The sequence below is a fragment of the Delphinapterus leucas genome, chromosome 2 (assembly GCF_059928025.1).
Source record: "Delphinapterus leucas isolate spDelLeu-1000000601 "Yukka" chromosome 2, BTC_Dleu_Yukka2, whole genome shotgun sequence".
Taxonomy (NCBI): Eukaryota; Metazoa; Chordata; class Mammalia; order Artiodactyla; family Monodontidae; genus Delphinapterus; species Delphinapterus leucas.
Genome location: NC_143130.1, coordinates 134147215 through 134167968, shown reverse-complemented (window position 1 = coordinate 134167968; position 20754 = coordinate 134147215). Strand labels below are relative to the sequence as shown.

At 36.2% G+C, this 20754-nt stretch overlaps 1 protein-coding gene across 1 annotated transcript in view; it reads left to right on the top strand.

Moving 5' to 3' along the window:
• Nucleotides 1-20754, top strand: part of FERMT2 (FERM domain containing kindlin 2) — a 70692-nt gene that overhangs the window by 8562 nt on the left and 41376 nt on the right. Inside the window, exon 2 of the mRNA XM_022570548.3 lies at nucleotides 12291-12524. Coding sequence (XP_022426256.1) covers nucleotides 12291-12524 — 234 coding nt within the window. The remainder of the gene's footprint in view (nucleotides 1-12290; nucleotides 12525-20754) is intronic.

Genomic DNA, 20754 nt, shown 5'->3' with positions numbered 1-20754 from the left:
GGAAATTGGCCTAGGCAAGGTCTCAGAGATTTTGTCCTGTAAGTTGTATAGCTTCTGTCTATTTGTATGTTAATAAGGAGGAATATGTGAGGTACAGTAGTGATAATGTATTAGAAAGGAAATAATTGCATCATATCAATTTAAAATAATGTAATTACAACTTTAATTTGGTAGAATCTGAGGTGTAAAATAATAGTCCAATGAAAACTGATTTACCATCGATTTACTAGAAAAGTTAGATTTTTTAGAACTTTAGTCATAAAAATAGATCTATAGTAAAGCATCATTGAATAATAAACGTTTTAGGGTTTAATGTTATAGAAAGAATTAAGTCTGGATTCCAATCCTGACCATCCTGACCATCCCACTTAATAGCTGTGTGATTTAAAAAATTTTTTAAGTCAGGGTTTTCACGTTAAGGATCTCAGTTTCCTTATTTGTACAATATAGATAAACACAGAATACGCCTTCACTTATGTTTGTTCCCTTACCTTTGTAATGTTATTAGAGTTCTTTGAAAATTTTTCAAATATGATCTCTCTCTAAACTAGAAGATAAGCTAAAACAGTACTGTTGTGTATAAAGGGTCATTATTCGAATCCTGGTCTACCTTCTTTCATTGAGAATACTACACTGTTTATTCATAGTGACTCAGAGTTACGTGGTAAAATGTTTCGAAAATTTATTTTCTGATATTTTCTCTCAGTTTCAATAATTTTGCTTCTAAGTGAATCAGTGTTCTTAAGAGAAGAAGATAAGCAATAAATCATTGAAATGTGGAGTTTACATTTCAGTTTCCTTTCCTTTCACGATTCAGTTTTCAGACTCGATTATCTACTATTTAGTTGTATAAGGACCATCCAGTTTCAGTGTATCCTTGGGCAACCCTTATACAGTTTTCAAGGTTATGGAGCCGATAACCTTCGGCCCAGAGGAGGTGACATTTGCTTTGGAATCTGTAGTGAATCTTTTCTGAGATATTTACCTATCTTATATTATGCTGTAACTAAAAACTACATTAAGTATTTTAAAGATCAATTGTGATGTTAAAGCATCAGTGTATTGATGGTTTTGATATCTTTTCTTAATGGAATGCTCAAGGTTATAAATAAAACACCAATCAAGTGCCAGCATTATTTATTGTAGATGAAGATGTCTGTTGGATAAGTGCCTCCCGGCTTATTGTTCCTTAATGCAGCTCCTGAATTTCATAACCTTTGAAATTAAAAATAACTTGAAGAAAGCAAACAATTGCTGTATCATTTTAAGGTTTTATGCAAGGTGTTGATGAAATCTGTTGCTGTGATAGAATGCCCTTGTTGTGGACCACAGACTGTGGGAGGGCCTCCTGACTGTGTCACAGTCCTGACTTTACCATATTCTAGCTGTGCAGCTCTGTGACCTACCTGTCTGTGCCTCTGCTTGCTCATCTGTAAAATGGGAATAATAATAGTATCTTTATCCTAGGATTATTATAAGGATTCAGTTAGTTAATATATATGAAGTGTTTTAGAATAGCCTTTGTAAATGTAGCTATATTGATGATGAAATGTAGCTGTGTAAAATGTTCCCTTTTACTGAGCTAGATAAATAATATTTTATAAAAGATTGAGAAAGTTTCATTTATAAAGGTAAGCCAAATAGTACTGATTTATCCTCTACCATATTAGGAATGCATTTTAACTTTATTATGCTAACTTGCATCACTATGGGTAATATTTTTAAAAAGTATAACATGTTTTAGAAGCAGTAGATTTTATGCTTCAATATGTACAAAATTATAGATAAACTATGCTTAAATGGAGGGTATTTCCAATAAATTTAATATTCTGGTTTAGGCAAGTGCCTTCTTTAAAAGGTGAACTTTGTTAGTGTTTAAGAACTTAAGTCTAAGACATGCCACTTCGAGTTATATATGACCTTGGCAAGTTATTTTAACCTCTCCTGATTATTAGTCTCATTTAACCTTAACCTTAGTTTACTTCCCTGTTTCTTGGAGTTACTCAGTTAACCAACTGAGTATGGTGTTAAAAGTATTAACAGAATCTCTGGTAATAAGTAGACTGCCTATATTAAGAGCTCAAAAAAATGTTATCCTCAGTTGTCCTTCAAATACTATGTAAACCTAAAACATAAATTTGAACTGTGGATTGAAGTAGGCTAATTCATTTTCATTGTATTTATGTAGTACTTAACCAGAAACCCCTTCTTATTTTCTTGCTGTTGGAAGTTTTGTTTAATGGTTCTGAACTCTGAAAATATTCCCCAAAGCCACACTGCCTTGGGTTTAAATACTGGCTTCACTCCCTATAAGCTTTGTGACCTTGTGTCAAGTTATTTAGCATTGCTGTGACTTAGTTTGCTTACAAGTAAAATGGAGATAATGGTATACTTACCTCATAGGGTTGTTGTGAAGATTAAATGAATACCTATGTGTAAAGCACACAGTGGCACATAGTAAGTTCTGTTAGAGTAACTGGTGTTATTTTATTGACGGTCCTAATGGACCTCTGGGATATCTCACTATTAAATATCTTACCTTATGAGTTTGGGGAATAAATGCCTTAAAGAACTTAGACTAGGAAAGAGGGGCTTTAGAGCAAGAGGAGACATTCGCATGTAAATATTCCTACCTAAAGTCTGTACACTCATATTCTGTTTTCAGTAGGTTAGAGAGGTTTATAACATGAGACTTTTGTGGGGATTAAAGAGGTACATGAACTTGACCTCATCAGTAGTAGCAGCAAGCAAAACATTTATGGAGGGCCAACCATTATATTAGGTAATGGGACATCGTCCCCACTCAAAACGTGAGCAGCTTTCTAGTACCAAAATGGAAACAGAAGATTGCTTTGAGTTGACAGTATGGTTGTGAAGTGCCAAATAAGTGGTACAGGAAGGTGGTGGAGATTTAGAAGCATGAACAGAGACTGGCTTTATTTAAAGAGGGCCAGGGTGAAAAGTTAGGAAGAAAGGCATTCTGGATTGAGGACTGCGGTGTTTATGGTGTTCTGGAGACTAGCTTAGAGAAGTAGAAGATAATAATTATAGAGAGGAAAGATATAGTTAAGTAAGTGAGGAAATGATATTCTGTTCTATTATTCCTTCACGCACCCACTTAATGTTTTAAATGAGAACCTGCTGAATGCTAGATACCATACTATGAATGAGAGAGACAGGAAGTGAACAAAATTAGCTTATTCCTTACACTCATTCAACTTGTAGTCTTAGGGGCAAGACAGTCTTTAAATAAGTAATTGTTATAATGTGATGAGTGTTAGGATAATTGAAATAGTTCTGAGAGTATGTACTGGGGAATCTGACCTAGTCAATGGGGAAGGGTTTCTGGAGGAAATTACTTTTAAAACGAGGGCTGACGGTGGAGTAGGAATTAGCCAGAAGAGTGACAGAGGATCTTAGCGTGGGGGCATGGGATAAAAGAACAGCAGGTTGGGAGAAGATGAGAAGTCCCAGCATGAGAGCATGGGAACAAGGGAAGGCTGCCATTTGAGGAACTGAAAGAAGTCTAATGATGATGGAGGAATGGTCCTGGGGAACCCGTGACTTGACAGGCTTAAGAAATAAGCAAGTGCTTGAAGTGCGTTGTAAACCAGGTTTAAAACACTTGTACTAAGAGCTGTGAGATACCAATAATAGATTTTAAATTGGAAGAGACATTAGATCTTTACAAATTTGGAGTTCATCATGTACATATGTGTCAGTAACATAAGATACAAGCAGTAGTAAGCCTCTTGGATTCCAAGAAATATTTTTTCAGTAGTCTGCACTCCAGTCCTGTATTAGAATTTGTTTCTGAGATAAATTTTAAATGTCAAAGCCAATAAAATATTCTTAAGTTCTTTTTTGAACTATAGAATAGCTAGTGCCTTTGACCAACTTTAAAAGACAAATCCAGTTATATTACCTCTGTGAGTCAAATATTAACTGATACATTCAGCCTTGATGTTAACTCTCTTAGAATTTGTTACATGTTGACGTTGCATGGACTCTGAGTCCAGTCTTCTAGGAACTAAGTCAAGTTGAACAAAATTAGTAGTATGCCGTTGGATTGGATAGAAAGTTACCCACCCTCTGGAAATGAATAATTGACATGACTTCTCTTTGTGCGCACTCTGTAATTGCATGCATGTATGTCATCTGGTAAAGCTCCTCAACTACTTTGAGTTAGTATATTTTATAATAGGAAATAATTGATATTGAAATTGATAAACATTATTTTGGGTTTGTGAGTAACTTCAGAAGGCCATTTGTAAACTTAGTTGATTTTGTTTTGTTTTGATGAGTGAATTCCTAATTTTTAATCAAGTTAGTTATGTCAAAGAAACATCAGTGAGTCACTTTTTAATCGGGAGTTTAGTTTCTAAATGTTTTTGAAAACTGGGTGATGCATCTGCTTTAGCCAGTCATTGAAGTCTTAATGTAAATCAATAATTTTCTTAAGCTAAAATTGAATGGGGTACTTTAATTGAAATAATTTGGCAATTTGAATGATACGTAAAGTTTGAAGCAGTTTACTGCTTATGCTAACAGATGAAAAACATTTTTTTTAAGAAAAGGACATATCATATTTTTGGAAACCATCAGTATTTTGCACAGTTTCGGTATGCACATGTTTCAGTTATCATGGTTTAGTTAACACCAGTTATCCAACAACATGGTTCACATTTTAGTTACCACCATACTTTGAGTAACTGCATAAAGTACCAACTTTGCTTCTAGCTCTTCAGTCTACAATTCACTGTGTCAGTAACATGTGTATCATGATCAGTGACCAGTCATATCACATATTTCAGTCTGTCCATGATTGGTTACTGTATATTTGTGTTCATGCATAAGACAGCATACGTAGTTGTGTTGCTTCTTTTTCTCCCACTGATAAACTCATGAGATTTTTTTTTAATGGATAACTGAAAGAGGGAATTGGCCAACAAAGGTAAGTGTTCAGCAGAAAAATCCAAAAAGTGGTGATGCCAGAACTGAAATTTGAATCAAGCATAAATGGAGTTATAGAAGAAACAGCTCACCATGGGAATGCGGGTGCTGTTGCCATTTGAGAGACTCTAGATATACAGCCAGAGGAATTTAGTGAAGGCAAACGTATTGACATAAATGAGATTAAGTGGTACGACAAAAAAGACAAAGATGTCTCAGAGGAAGTGACACCAGCAAAAAACTGCACATTAAAAGAACTCTCGGAGATATAGCATGGCATTGAAAGTACGCAGGATAAAATGTTGGAAATTGATCCAAACCTAGAAAGAGTATGGTAATTTTCCAGGGCATAGACAAGTAGTATTTAAACTATTCTTGGGGACTTCCCTGGTGGTCCAGTGGGTAAGACTCCACGCTCCCAATGCAGGGGGCCCGGGTTCGATCCCTGGTCGGGGAACTAGATCCCACATGCATGCCTCAACTAAGAGTCCACATGCCTCAACTAAGAAGTCTGCATGCTGCAACTAAAGATCCCTCACGCAGCAAGACCTGGTGCAGCGAAAATAAATAAATGAATAAAACTACTCTTGGTAAGTTTTTACAAAGAAGTGTAACACTTCTCAATATTTCTAATGTTTTAAATTACAGTACAGTAAATACCAGTTGTATTATTTTTTCATTTGCCTGTATACACTTAAGAGTTTACACATTGCCTGCATATTACAAATATTTATTGGTTTAATTCCATGTGCCAGGCCCTGGGCTCTGCCTTTTTAAAAATTTATTTATTTTACTTATTTATTTTCGGCTATGTTGGGTCTTCATTGCTGCACACGGGCTTTCTCTAGTTGCGGCGAACGGGGCCTACTCTTCCTTGCGGTGCACGTGTTTCTCATTGCGGTGGCTTCTCTTGTTGTGGAGCATGGGCTCTAGGCACACATGGGCTTCAGTAGTTGTGGCATGAGGGCTCAGTAGTTGTGGCTTGCAAGCTCTAGAGTGCAGGCTCAGTAGTTGTGGCGCACGGGCTTAGTTGCTCTGCGGCATGTGGGATCTTCCTGGACCAGGGATCGAACCCGTGTCTCCTGCATTGGCAGGTGGATTCTTAACCACTGCACCACCAGGAAAGTCCCTGGGCTCTGCCTTTGAGGTACAAGATAAATAAGATCAAAGACCCATAATCGAGTGGAAGAAGGTAGTTACATAAAATCAATTATAATGAAGTGTGGTATATTATTCAGAGTGCTAAGATGTACGTAACTGCTTTAACAGGAGGGTCAGTGAAGGCTTGGAGATGGTAATATTTGGTTTTTGTGTAGGATTTTGTCAGCTTGATGAGGGGAGGAAGAGAAAGGTATCCAATCAAGGACGCACAAAACATCAAGTTGTTTCACAAACTGGGCCAGAGCATGAGCTGTACCTGGGGATAGCCAAGCAGTGTGGGGCACAGATGGTTAAGGTTTGTGTAACCTGCTAAGAGGTGATAAAACACTTCAGCAACAGAAGGACCTGTAAAGTTACGTAGAGAAGTAAAATGATCAAATTTGCATTTTAAAAGATAACTCAGATAGTTTTGTAAAAAATGGGATTATAGTAGTTCAGACAAGAGATGCTGAGGACTTAAGCTAAAGCAGTGTAATAAAAAGAAAGGAAGGGACAAATTTAACAGCTGTTTGAGAGGTAAATTCCATAGTATTTGGATAGAAAGAAAAACTGAGGAAGAAACTAGACCTTGGAGAGAGATATTCAATTTTGAAGATTTAAAGATTAGGTTAATATAATTACTATTTATATGATCTTGGTGTAGTCTCCCTTAATATGTTGAATGGACGGGGTGAGTAGGGGACAGTTACTGAATTCTGGAATTATTTACGTGCTTCATTGCTAGTGTTTCCTTTTTTCATTTTATTGATTAACAAAAGTGTATGTCAGCTGAGTGAGCTCTGGGACTTTTTTAAAGCAGTCTGTTTCTGCTTTTCATAGCTGTGGAAAATCAGGAATATACTTCTTTCTAGTATACTAATAATCCTATTATAGTAACTGATTCAGTCATAGATAGCCTTGTAGTAATGTAGTATAGAATACACTGCTGAGAATCTGTTGGGGATTATTCCTCTAGAATGAAGCGTAGTCTGGAAGGGAGGGTTACTCTTCTACGATAAGATTAAAAATAATTGAGGAATTTACTTCTGGTCTCTGTAGAACAGTCTTAAAGAAGGGAGGAATGACTTGGAAGTTATTTCAATTATTTTTAGATGATAGAGTATTCATTTTATAATATAATTCCAGTTTCTAATGTAAAATCAAAAGTGGTTAATTACATTATTTTTCTAAATTGTGTCTTTGCAGTTGATACCTGTTTGTGTTCTTCACTTATTTTGAACTCAGTTTAATTTTGCATAGTACTATACTCATTCTTCAAATAGTAAAATAGCTACTAACCATAACCTTTTTGAGTTTTATTGTCTGTAGCTGCCATTGTTAAATCAGTTAAAGACATGCATAATATAAATATTCCTTCACACTTGGTGTTTTGAGAGTGAACTGATGACTCACTTTGTAGTGTTGGCCGGTTCTAGGAAGGACCTCTTGAAACTAACCCTCACTTGAATCACAGTTTCCATGGTCTAGTCCTTAATTATCTGGTGTAATCCTTATCTTTCTTAGGATATATCTTGAATTGATTAGCTTCTTGGTGTATGGAGGGGACTGGGGTCCATTATATATAAATAAATTGACATTCCAAAGTATGGATGGTATTGGAACAGAGAAATGGAGTGGTTTGAGTGACTATTTCCCTGTAGCTCTTTGAGACCCTAATGAACTAGCAGTCTTATAGGAAATAGGTATTTAGGAGTGAGGAAGAGGACAGATTGGACATCTGTAGGGAGGTAAAGAAATTATTAAATAAAGTGGAAATACCAGGTCTCTGTGTGCCTGGGAGACAGAGTTTGTTAACCTTGGGCAGAGCTGAGCGAACATAAATTTAGTCTGTGAGCCTGTTTTCTCATGCTGACTCTTCAGTTGAGATATCAGTTAGATACCTATTAGAACTGGATTCTGATCTTTCTGCCACTGTCTGCGTCCCTCACTTGGACTGTAAGTGACTCTTTGATAGGAATTCTTACGAAACTAATTATATATTCCCATGGCCTAGTTTAGTGTCTGGCATATGGTAGGTCCTTGGAAAATGTTTATTGACTCATTTATTGGTTGTGTACCTGAAGAGCAACACTTCGTCCATTTTGCCTATTTCCTTTTTTGAAGGTCTGAGTGATTAAAAACAAGAACACGAGGGCACATCCTAAAAACAAGGGAGCAGTATCCTCAGCTGCCTCACCTCTGAGATTAAAAGGAGTTTGGGGGGAGAGAGACCTAAAAGAGTGAGAGGTGAGGAGTTCTAAGAACAAAAGATGATGTGATCGAAAAGCGAAATTAATATTTAATGTCCTTTACATTTCAGTAAACATTAGGGATAACATTATAGAGATAATTTTTTAAACTTAAGCATTAATTTTACTTGTAGACCTTGTCTTTACACATTATTGGCAATAACATTTCATTAGAAACATCAGAGTAGTTGTATGTTTCAGGAATTAGAGAGGAAAGCAGAAGGTAAAGTGCTTCTGTTTTTAGGAGCTTTAGTAGAGGAAAGAAACCTTGGCTTAAGACAACAAATTGTAGCTGGGAAAGAGGAAGGAGGCCAGTTAATTCCTGGAGTTTATGGAAGGATGACGAGGGAGTAGCCAAGTGCCCTACTTTACCAGGAAGCCCTTGTCTCCCTCACAACTTAACCAGCAACATTGTCTTTCTTCCTCTCCATCCAACCCACAGTCTTCAGGTGCAACTTAGCAGTTTTCCTTACATCTCTAGTTGAACATCAGCCATATATTCTGCAAAAGCCTTATGATATCAGTTTAGTGTAATATTGCTAGTAGTATACTTTGGACTATTTTAGATTTGAGTAACAGTCTGATTTGGAACCTATTTATAATGTTTCTTTGTGGCAAATCTAAATTCTGAGACTTAAAGGAACTTTGGAACATAATCATTTCATATAGGAGGGATTGTCTTGAGCAAAAGAAGATGTGAGAGAGAAGAGGAAAAAATCACTCCCCTGTTTAAAATCGATTTCTAGACCCACACCCAGAGTGGTTTGGGCTGAGTCCAGGCATTACTCTATTTGAAAAGTTGCTCAGATAATTCTAATGCCAAACAAGCTGAAAAACACTGCTCTAGTGGCTTCTCTCACACACATAATAAAAGCTAAACGACTTTATAATATACAAGGCTTCTGCCGAGATCTCTGATGCTTCACCTCCTCAATTCTAGTCATATTGGCCTTCTTCAAAGATGCTGGAACTTTGTTCTTCTCATCACTGTATCTCTAGCACTAGAATAGTGCCTTCTGGCACATAGTAAATGTTCAGTAGATATTTGTGGAATTAATGAATATTTTATAGATGCTGTTTGTTCTTGTTCTGTAGTAGTGATTACCTTATAATTAATGCTGATTAGGTTGCTGGTATTTTGAGTCTTCAAGAATGCTACCAACAATTATACTATTTGAACATATGTTACAGGCTCCCATAGTCCAACCATTCCATCTTCTAACACTGACTACTTCTTTTGCTGTCAGAATGCCTGCTTTTCTCTGTTTTTGTCTCTTGGCATGTGCCCTATCAACACTTCAGATCTTTTCTGGTGTCCTGTTTCTGCTTTTATTTGGGGTAATTTTTCTTTCCTATATTGTTACTTATCTGCTATTTTCTGTGGGTAAAAAAGACTGATTTTACCAGTGTTGCCAGTCAGTAAAAGATTTTCTCTCTTTCTGTGGGTAAACAAACTATTCATAGGTTTCTAGTACACAATCTTTGGATTATACGTCCTTCTTGTCAATGTTTATTCTTATTGGATGCAGGGGTGCCGTTCCTTTGGTGTAAAAAACCCAAGGTGGAATTGATGGGGAGGGTTAAATTTTTAAAGAGGAAGATCACGGGAAGTACCTGTTTCTGAGGTCAGCGTTTGAAGCCTAACTGATGCAAAGTTGAGATTTTATTGCATCCAGGCCTACAAAGTCTTTCTGTAAAAAGTCCACGTAGTAAATATTTCAGCCTTGGTGAGTTAACTGCTTGAGTGTAGGGTGGCCAGCCCATGCGTGGCAGCTGGGGAAATGCTGGGAATTGAATGGCCCTAGGAGCAACCCTCAACCAAGGAATTGGATAGATGCCCCAGCTTTCTCTTTCCTTAGGGGGATAATTCTAAGTCATGTTCTGTGTAATTCCTCGGAGGATATCTCACAGGACTGAACTCCAGTTATCCACAGAAGTTAATGAATCCTTAATAGACTTTTCTCCCTCTGTTTTGCTTTTCCTAATCCCCTCAGGTATGCTTCCTGGGGTCCCCCCACCCCCACCCCAAATAAGCTACTTGTGCCAAAGTTCTTATTTCAGGATTGTCTTTTGATTTAAGTCAAAGGGAACCCAAATGACTTAAGTCAGTATTTACAAAACTATTATAATTATTAGCGATGTACAGCTTTTTCCTCTCTTCTCCCCCCACTGGAAATATATGTTGTAGCTTCCTTAATGGTTGATATTGGGAGCAGAAGTGAATGGATTGAGATATGAGGAAGAAAGTATTAGATACCTACCTACAATTAATTCAGTTCAGCTCAGCCTTGCTCTGCTTGGTTACTATCATTCTTTACAAATTATCTTTTTCTGCCTTGGGTTCTTTATTCCTGAAGAAAAAAGTAAACCATCTGTAATGTGTGTGACATTTACCTCACAGTATATGAAAAGGTCCCAACCTTGGTTGTGTTCTTATGAGCTAGATCAGATTTGTTGTTTCTAAAAGTTAGTTGATAAATTCTGTGCTGGAAAATAATTTAAGATGCAGGGTACTATATACATTGTGTCACAACTAAGTAAGTAGTTGTAAAATATGTATTTCTGCAGCCAAACTTCAAATAACATAATTGACTGGGCTTTCCCAAAACAAATATTGAAATTTCAAAATGGCAATATAATCACAAGTAATTACAGTTCTCCCATTAAAGTACTTACTAATTAAAATATTTTTTAAAAATGGCTGGGGGAATCGAAAGTCTTTTTCCTACCTGTGATGTGTTTCTTCCATAATGAGGAGAAGTTAATTATATCAAGTAAATTTCACCATTATAGAAAGTGTTTCTAGGCTCATAATCAGTGTGGTGGTTTGATTTTTTACTCTGAAGCTTTCTGGTAGACAGGTGCTAAAAAAGAAATTTCAGGTTAGTGTATACTTTTAAATTTATCTTCTTAAAATTGAACAATTCTTTTTAAAACTGTATTAAGATGAACTTTATAGCAGAATCATGATAATATTTTTCATTTTTATTTTCTTCCCCTGGAAAGCTTTGTTTGGCTAATACTGTTTTTTTAAAAAAATATCCTGTCCCCCTTTTTTGGTTCTTAGTTTATCATATAATTGATCCAAAAAGTCTTTACTTTTATTGCTACTTTAAGAACTCGCTAAAGTTGGCTTTTATTTGCAAGTTTATTGTTATGATCTGCTATATCTGGGGGTAGCCATATCTTGTGTAAATTATACTCTTTATTTGGTATAAATTTATTTTCATTTAATTTAATTGCATAAGGATGTTAAAGAGTATAACAGATATTAATGTTTTCTCTTGTACCGAAATATATTGGGGAAAAAAAGTTGGACAGCGTGACTTATAAGTTACTTTTCTTGGAATGTATTTGGGTGTGTGGTTGGGAGTGTAGTTTTTTTGTTTTTGTTTTCTCTTAATAAGTTATTAAGTGTTACTCGTGGATGTTTTCTTTTCCAGTCTCTTCTTTACCTAGGATATTGGGTTTTGTTCACTTTGCTTCCATCTTACTTTTCACCACTGATTAACCTCAGCATGCCTCTGCAGCCTCGTATATCTCAGCCTTCTCACCTATTTTATCATCAGCATATTGTCCATTCCTCGAGGCTGGGCTCAGAATCCACCAACTCGCCTCATCATTAATCCTTCTGATTCTAGTCCCCAGGGTTCTCTTTGTTCTCGGAATGCCTACAGAGAGTACTTACTCTCTTCCTCATTGTGTGTCCCCCCTTAAGCATTACTAGGTGACCCTGTGTATTCTGCCTCAGCTCCCTTCTATACTAGTTTTCAAGGGCAGAATGTTTTCTCAGCTATTTAGTATTTCTTTTGTACCTGTCACAAAACAGGCACTTAGTATTTAATTAGTTGATCATATTAAATACCCAGTTATTCAGTTTTCTGCTTGTGATTTCTCTCAAGGTGATCTTGATGATTTTTAGAAGTGTTTTGTTTGTTTGTTTAATAGATGTAAAAAAAGATTGGTCTGACCACGCTCTGTGGTGGGAAAAGAAGAGAACTTGGCTCCTCAAGACACATTGGACCTTGGACAAGTATGGCGTTCAGGCAGATGCTAAGCTTCAGTTCACCCCCCAGCACAAGCTGCTCCGTCTGCAACTTCCCAACATGAAGTATGTGAAGGTGAAAGTGAATTTCTCAGACCGAGTCTTCAAAGCTGTTTCTGACATCTGTAAGACTTTTAGTAAGTATTAGATAAATTCATGAAATTATGAGTTGCATGATATGTATATGACTGATGACTGACATTGAGTTTATCTCAAGGAGTAGGGATTGGGGTGAGCTATCTGTGTTTGTGTATTTGTGAAAATATTACTTTATTCTTTAAAGTTTTTATATTACTTTAAGGTAAAGAAATGTTGAGTTAAGGTAGAACAGGAGGTGTCTAGTAGTTCCCTATTAGAAATATATATTATTATTTAATACCTCATTCTGATGACTTTATTTTTATGGGAAGGAGAAGAGAACAGGCAGTTATTTGCAGAGTGATGTAGCTTTTGTAGTATTTCCTTCAACGTAAGTCAATATTCAATTTTAGTGATTCAGGCAGATTGTGTTCCTTCCTTGAAGGCCTGACACAGCTCCTAAGGAAATGACCATGAGTGTTGTCGTCCTTAACCAGTCTACAATTTGAAAACTCTTGTAGCAGTTCTGTTTATGTTTTCTGAAATGAGATGTAGATTACTTTTGGCTGACCCAATTCTGTCATATGACAGGAAATATTCAACCATCAGAGAAAATGTGAGCCATTGTCATTACCATTAGTACATAACTCCATTGTACCATAGATTTGGGGGAGATACAGGACGTTACTGTATTGTTCTAATGACTCAAATTACAAGGTTTTTTTTTAATGTTTAATGGAATTTCTAAGACAAAAATTAAAATACAGAAAAATATAAAGAATTATGTAACATTTACCTAAATCCTATTATCTAGAATTAATAGCTGATATTTTATCATTTTGCTAAACTATTTTTTAAGTCAAAATAATATAGGTAAAGTTCTTGATTCATATTCTCCTCTAATCTCCCTTCACAAAGCAACTACTGCATAAGGTTAATATGTATCTTTCCAGTACTTTTGAAAATATGTAAACATCCATACATGTATCCACATCTGTGAGTGTGTATATCCAAAAACAAAATGTTCCTGCAGTTGCTGTGCAGGTATCTTCTTAATGCCGTTTTGCACGAGTGTGGAGGAATTTCTCTTTTGTGTTTGTGTAGAAGTAGAAAGTAGAATTGCTGTGTTTTAAGTGTACACATAATTCATTTCAGATACCGTCAAATTGCTCTCCCAAGTGGTTATACCAGTTTACGTTCCAACCGTCAGTGTGTGAAAACCCATTGCCTCAAGTTGTCACTAACAATTGAATGTTGTCAGTTTTTAGTGTTTGCTTCTCTGAATGAAAAAATACAGTATTTCATTTTAGTTTATAAAGATAACTATGTTTTTATGTCTTTACTGGCCATTTCAGTTTCTTTTTTGAATTGCCTGTTTATATCATTTATCAGTTTTTTTAATAAACTTTTTTTACAGCAGTTTTAGGTTCACAGCAAAATCAAGCAGAAAGTACAGAGTGTTCCCATTTACCCTCATTCCCACACATACAACCTCCCCACTATCAAGACCCCACACCAGACTGGGACATTTGTTGTAATGATAAACCTTCATTGATACATCATTATCATCCAGACTCCATGGTTTACATTAGCGTTACTCTTGGTGTTGTACAGTCTGCAGCTTTGGACAAATGTATAATGACATATCCATCATTGTAATATCATACAGAATAGTTTCACTGCCCTGAAAATCTGTACTCTGCCTTTTCATCCCTCCCCTACCAACCCCTGGCAATTGTTAATCTGTTTACTGTCTCCATAGTTTTGCCTTTTACAGAATGTCATACAATTGGAATCATACAATATGTAGCTTTTCAGATTGGTGTCTTTTGCTTAGTAATGTACATTTAAGTTTCCTTCATGTCTTTTCGTAGCTTGGTGACTCATTTTTTTAAGCGCTAAATAATATCCCATTGTCTGGATGTGCCACAGTTTATTTTCCACACCTAATGACAGATATCTTAGTTATTTCCAAGTTTTGCAATTATAAATAAAGCTGCTGTAAACATTCATGTACCGTTTTTTTTTTGGTGAACATGTGTTTTTTACTCCTTTGGGTAAATACTAAGGAGTATGATTGTTGGATCATATGGTAAGAATATGCTTAGTTTTGTAGGAAACCGCTAAATTGTCTTCCAAAGTAGCTATACCATTTTGCATTCACATTCAGCAGTGAATGAGAATTCCTGTTGCTCTTGAATTCTCACCAGCATTTGGTGTTGTCAGTGTTCTGGATTGTGGCCATTCTTACAGATGTATAGTGGTATATCATTGTTTTAATTTTGCATTTCCGTGATGTGGAACATCTTTTCATACGCTCATTTGCCATCTGTACATCTTCTTTGGTGAGGTATCTGTTAAAGTCTGTGGCCTATTTTTCAGTCAAGTTTTTGTTTTTTTACTGTTGAGTTTTAATAGTTCTTTGTATATTTTGGGTAACAGTCCTTTATCAGATATGTCTTGCAAATATTTTATCCCAGTCAGTGGCTTATCTTTTCATTATCTTTGGCAGTTTCTTTCACAGAGCAGAAATTTTTAATTTTTATAAAGTCTGGCTTATCAGTTATTTCTTTCATGGATCATGCCTTTGTTATCATATCTAAAAAGTCATCACCAAACCCAAGGTCATCTAGAGTTTTTTCTATGTTATCTTTTAAGGCTTTTACAGTTTACATTTAGGTCTGTGATCCATTTTGAGTTCATTTTTGTGAAGGGTGTGTGGTCTGGGTCTAGATTCATTTTTTTGCATGTGGATGTCCAGTTGTTATAGCACTGTTTATTGAAAAGTTATCTTTTCTCCATCGTGTTGCCTTTGCTGCTTTGTCAAAGACCAGTTGACTATATTTATATAGGTCGCTTGCTGGGCTCTATATTCTTTTTCATTGATCTGTTTGCTGTCCTTTTGCCAATACCACCTTGTCTTGATTACTGGAGCTTTTTACAGTAAGGATTGAAGTCAGGTAGCACCAATCCTCCAAATTTGCTCTTCTCCTTCAATATTGTGTTGGGTATCCTGGGTCTCTTGCCTTTCCATATAAACTTTAGAATTAGTTTGTCAGTATCCATAAAATAACTTGCTGAGATTTTGTTTGGGATTGCATTGAATCTATAGATCAAGCTGAGAAGAACTGACATCTTGACAGATCAAGTCTTCCTGACCATGAACATGGAATGTCTCTCCCCTTATTTCTTTCTTTAATTTCTTTCATCACAGTTTTGTAGTTCTCCTTATATAGATCCTGTGCATATTTTGTCATATTTATATGTAAGTATTTTATTTTTTGGTGCTAATGTAAATAGTATTGCGTTTTACATTTCAAATTCCACATGCTCACTGCTGGAAAGCAATTTACTTTTTTTTTTGCGGTACGCGGGCCTCTCACTGTTGTGGCCTCTCCCATTGCGGAGCACAGGCTCTGGACGCGCAGGCTCAGCGGCCATGGCTTACGGGCCCAGCCGCTCCGCGGCATGTGGGATCTTCCCGGACTGGGGCATGAACCTGTGTCCCCTGCATTGACAGGCGGACTCTCAACCACTGTGCCACCAGGGAAGCCCGCAATTTACTTTTGTATATTAACCTTGTGTCCTTTACCTTGCTATAATTGTTTATTTGTTTCTGGAGTTTTTGTCACTTCTTTTAGATTTTCTGTAGAGATGATCATGTTATCTGTGAACAAAGACAGATTTCTTCCTTCCCAATCTGTACACTTTTTATTTCCTTTTCTTGTCTTATTGCATAAGCTAGGGCTTCCAGTACAATATTGAAAAGCAGTGTTATGAGAGGACATCCTTGCCTTGTTCCTGTTTTAGTGGGAAAGCTTCTAGTTTCTCATCATTACGTATGTTGTTAGCTGAAGGTTTTTTGTAGATACTCTTTATCAAGTTGAGGAAGTGTTCCCCAGCCACGGATTGAACTTGGACCGCAGCAGTGAAAGCGCTGAACCCTAACCACTAGACCACCAGGGAGATCATAACAAGCCACACAGCACAGCCAAAAAGAAAAAACTTGAGGAAGTGTTCCCCTCTATTTTAGTTTACTGTGTTTTATCATGAATAAGTGTTGGATTTTGTCATGCTTTTTTATTTTTAACGCCTATTGATATGGTCATGTGATTTTTCCTCTTCAGCCTTTTGATGTGATGGGTTATATTGATTTTTGGATGTTGAACCAGCCTTGCATACTTGGCATAAATCCCACTTGGTCATGGTGTATAATTCTATTTATACATTGTTGGATTCGATTTGCTAATAGTTTATTAAATAGTTTGCATTTATGGTCATTAGAGATATTGGTCTGTAGTTTTCTTTTCTTGCAATGGCTTTGTTTGATTTTAGTATTAGAGTAATGCTGGCTTCATAGAATGAATTAGGAAATATTTCCTCTGCTTCTATCTTCTGAAAGAGATTATAGAGAATTAGTATAATTTCTTCCTCAGATGTCAAGAAAAAAGCTCCTTGACATGGGTTTTGGCAATGACTTTCTGGATATAACACCTAAAGCACAAGCAAAAATAAACAAGTAGAATTACATCAAACAAAAAAATTTTCTGCATGGCCAAAGAAATGACCAACAAAATGAAAAACAACCAGTGGAATGGGAAAAATTATCTGCAATCCATATATCTGATGAGTTAATACCCAAAATATATAAAGAGCTCATATAGCTTAATAGCAAAAAATCCCCAAATAATCCACTTTTAAAAATGGGCAAAGGACCTGAACAGACATTTTTCCAAACATGTTCAAAAGGTACATGGAAATGTGCTTAACATCACTAATCATTAGGGAAATACCAATTGAAACCACAATGAGATCTATCTCACACTTGTTAGAATGGTTATCAAAAAGACAAGTGATAAATGCTGGCAAGGATGTAGAGAAAAGGGAACCCTTGTGCACTGTTGGTGGGATTGTAAATTGATGTAGCCACTATGGAAAACTGTATGGAGGTTCCTCAAAAAACTAAAAGTAAGACTACCATATGATCCAGCAGTTTTACTTCTGGGAATATATCCAAAGGAAATGAAAGCACTGTGTCGGAGAGATAGCTGCACCTCCATGTTTGTAGCAGCATTATTTATAATAGCCAAGACATGGAAACAACCTAAGGGGAGGAATTGGATTAAGGTAGTCAAAAGGTACAAACTTCCAGTTACAAGATAAGTAAGTACTGGGGATGTGGTATATAGCACGATGACTAGAGTTAACACTACTGTATGGTTTATTTGGAAGTTGTTAAGAGAGTAGATCATAAGAGTTCTTACCATAAGGAAAATAAACTTTCTTTGGGTATCTGTATGAGATAATGGATGTTAACTAAATTTACTGTGGTAATATTATGTAAGTCAAGTCATTACGCTGTGCACCTTAAACTTACACAGTGTTGCATGTCAGTTATACCTCAGTAAAACTAGAAAAAATGTTTGGTAGAATTCACCAGTGAACCTGTCTGGCCCTAGTGCTTTCTGTTTTGGAAGGTTATTAGTTACTGATTCAATTTCTTTAATAGGTATAGACTTATTCAGATTGTCTATTTCTTGTGTGAGTTTTGGCAGACTGCTAAGTTTTTTATTTGGTAAAAAGTATCTTGATTTTTCTTATAACATAACTCTTAAGAAGATGCTTCTGTGTAATGATTAAATGAGGTTTTTAGTTACATTTTCCTTTCCTTTTTGAAAGAAACACTGCTGGCAAAGCATGCTAAGTTCTTTTATGTAAGGTGGGTTCTGACATGCAAGCTTTACAAATGACGAGCCTTTTTAAGAGTAAATGGAAAGTTCATTTGTATCACTTTTTTAGATTCTACATATAAATGGTATCATATGATATTTATCTTTCTCTGTCTGACTTCATTTCCTATGATAATCTCTAGGTCCATCTGTTACTGCTAATGGCATTATTTCATTCTTTTTTTATGGCTGAGTAATATTCCATTACATACACACACGTACACTCACACACCCCACATCTTCTTTATCCATTCATCTGTCAATGGACATTTAGGTTGCTTCCATTAGATTATTTATTTTATTTTTTTCCAGTGGTTTAGATGTAGGAATAGAAATTCACTATTTTTATTACCTTTCAAAACAAAATTGAATATGTTGAAGCCATAGGACTTTATAGACATTGCCTTTTAAAGGAAACTTCATCCAGGACAGTTAATTTAGATACTTCAGAGAGGAAATGCTAGGAAGTTGGAAAAAAGATATCAGAGAATTCAGTGATTATGGGAAAACAATTAGGTTTCTAAGTGTAATATTGCTTTACAGTGATAATATCAAATTGGCATGCAACATAGTTGATAGACCATTTACTTTTTTTTTTTTTTTTTTTTTTTTTGCGGTACTCAGGCCTCTCACTGTTGTGGCCACTCCCGTCGCGGAGCACAGGCTCCGGACGCGCAGCCTTAGTGGCCATGGCTCACGGGCCCAGCTGCTCCGCGGCATGTGGGATCTTCCCGGACTGGGGCACGAACCCGTGTCCCCTGCATTGACAGGCGGACTCTCAACCACTGCGCCACCAGGGAAGCCCAGACCATTTACTTTTAATGTGATTATCAGTGTCGTTGAGTTTAAATCTGTCACCTTGGTATTTGTTTTTTATATGGTATTTATTTTAAGGTTTCTATGTGCTCTGTTTTTTTTCTTTTCCCTCTTTTCTTTTAAATTGAGGGGGGTTTGTTTGTTACAGTTACGTTTATTGTCACCTGTGACTTACTAGCTATTACCACTTTTGTCTTTTTAGTGGTTGTTCTGGGGTTACAGTGTATGACGTTAACTTTATTCACATTCTGTGTTCAAATAGTATACCATTTCACACATAGTATAATAATCTTAAAACAGTATAGTTCCATTTCCCCTTTCCTGTTCTTTGTGCTATTGTCATATGTGTTACTTTCAAATATGCTAAAACTCAACGTTATTTTCCCCTAAAACAATAATTGTCTTTTTAAATATTAAAAAATAAGAAAAATGGTCTTTTATAATTGCCCACGCATTTATCATTTTTCACTGCTCTTTGTAAGAATACTTTCCATGTGATACCCTTTTTCTTCTATCTGAGGAACTTCATATGACCTTTTTATAGTGCAGGTCTGCTGGTGATAATTTTTTTTTTTTTTTTTTTTTACCTTTTGTCTACAAAAATCTTGCCTTCATTTTTGAAAGATATTGCAGCTATGTGAAGAATTCTAGATTTTTCCTCTTTTCAGTAATTTTCAGATGTCTTTCTCTTGTCTTCTGGTTTGCATAATTTCAGAAAAGTCCGTTATGGCTCTTCTATTTTTTCCCCTCTGAATGTTTTCTCTGTTAACCTTTTAAGAATTTATCTTTATCCTGGTTTTCAGCATTTAATTCTGATGTGTCCTGGCATAGTTTTCTTTAGGTTTATTCTGTTCTAGGGTCATGGTGTTTCTTAGATTTGTGGGTTTACGGTTTTCGTCAGATTTGTGTAATTTTCAACCACTAGTTCTTCAAATAATTTTTGGTGTCCCTTCCCACAGCTATCCTTTGTTGGGCTTGTTTCATATATGTTAGAGCCACAGTTATTCTTCCATAGATCACTGATGCTCTCTTCCTTTTTTCGGTCTTTATTCTCTATGTTTCATCTTGGATAGTGTCCATTGTTGTCTTGAAGTTCATTGGTCTTCTGCTGATCTGCTGTTAATCCCATCCAGTGTTCATTTCAGATGTATTTTTCATCACTAGAAGTTTGATTTTGGACTTTTAAAAAATACATAAATCTTCAGTTTTTTCTTCCTTATTTTTATCTTTTTCTCTCCTTTCTTAAACATATGGAGTGTATTTATAATAGATATTTTAATATCTTTGATTACTGATTCTATCATTGTAGTTATTTCTGCTTCTGCTACTTTTTCCCCCCTTTTACTCCTGGTAATGGGTTGCTTCTTTTATGTCTGGTAATTTCTGATTGAACGCTAGAGTCTGTTAATTTTTCATTGTTGGTGGCTGGATTTCTTTTTGTATTCCTTAAAGTAGCGTTGGCTGGGACTTGCCTGGTGGCACAGTGGTTAAGAATCCACCTGCCAGTGCAGGGGAGTCGGGTTTGAGCCCTGGTCCGGGAAGGACCCACATGCTGCGGAGCAGCTAAGCCCGTGCTCCACAACTACTGAGCCTGTGCTCTAGAGCCTGCGAGCCACAACTACTGAGCCCACTTGTCACAACTACTGAAGGCTGCGTGCCTAGAGCCTGTGCTTCACAACAAGAGAAGCCACCACAGTGAGAAGCCCGCGCATCGCAGTGAAGAGTAGCTCCCGCTTGCCACAAA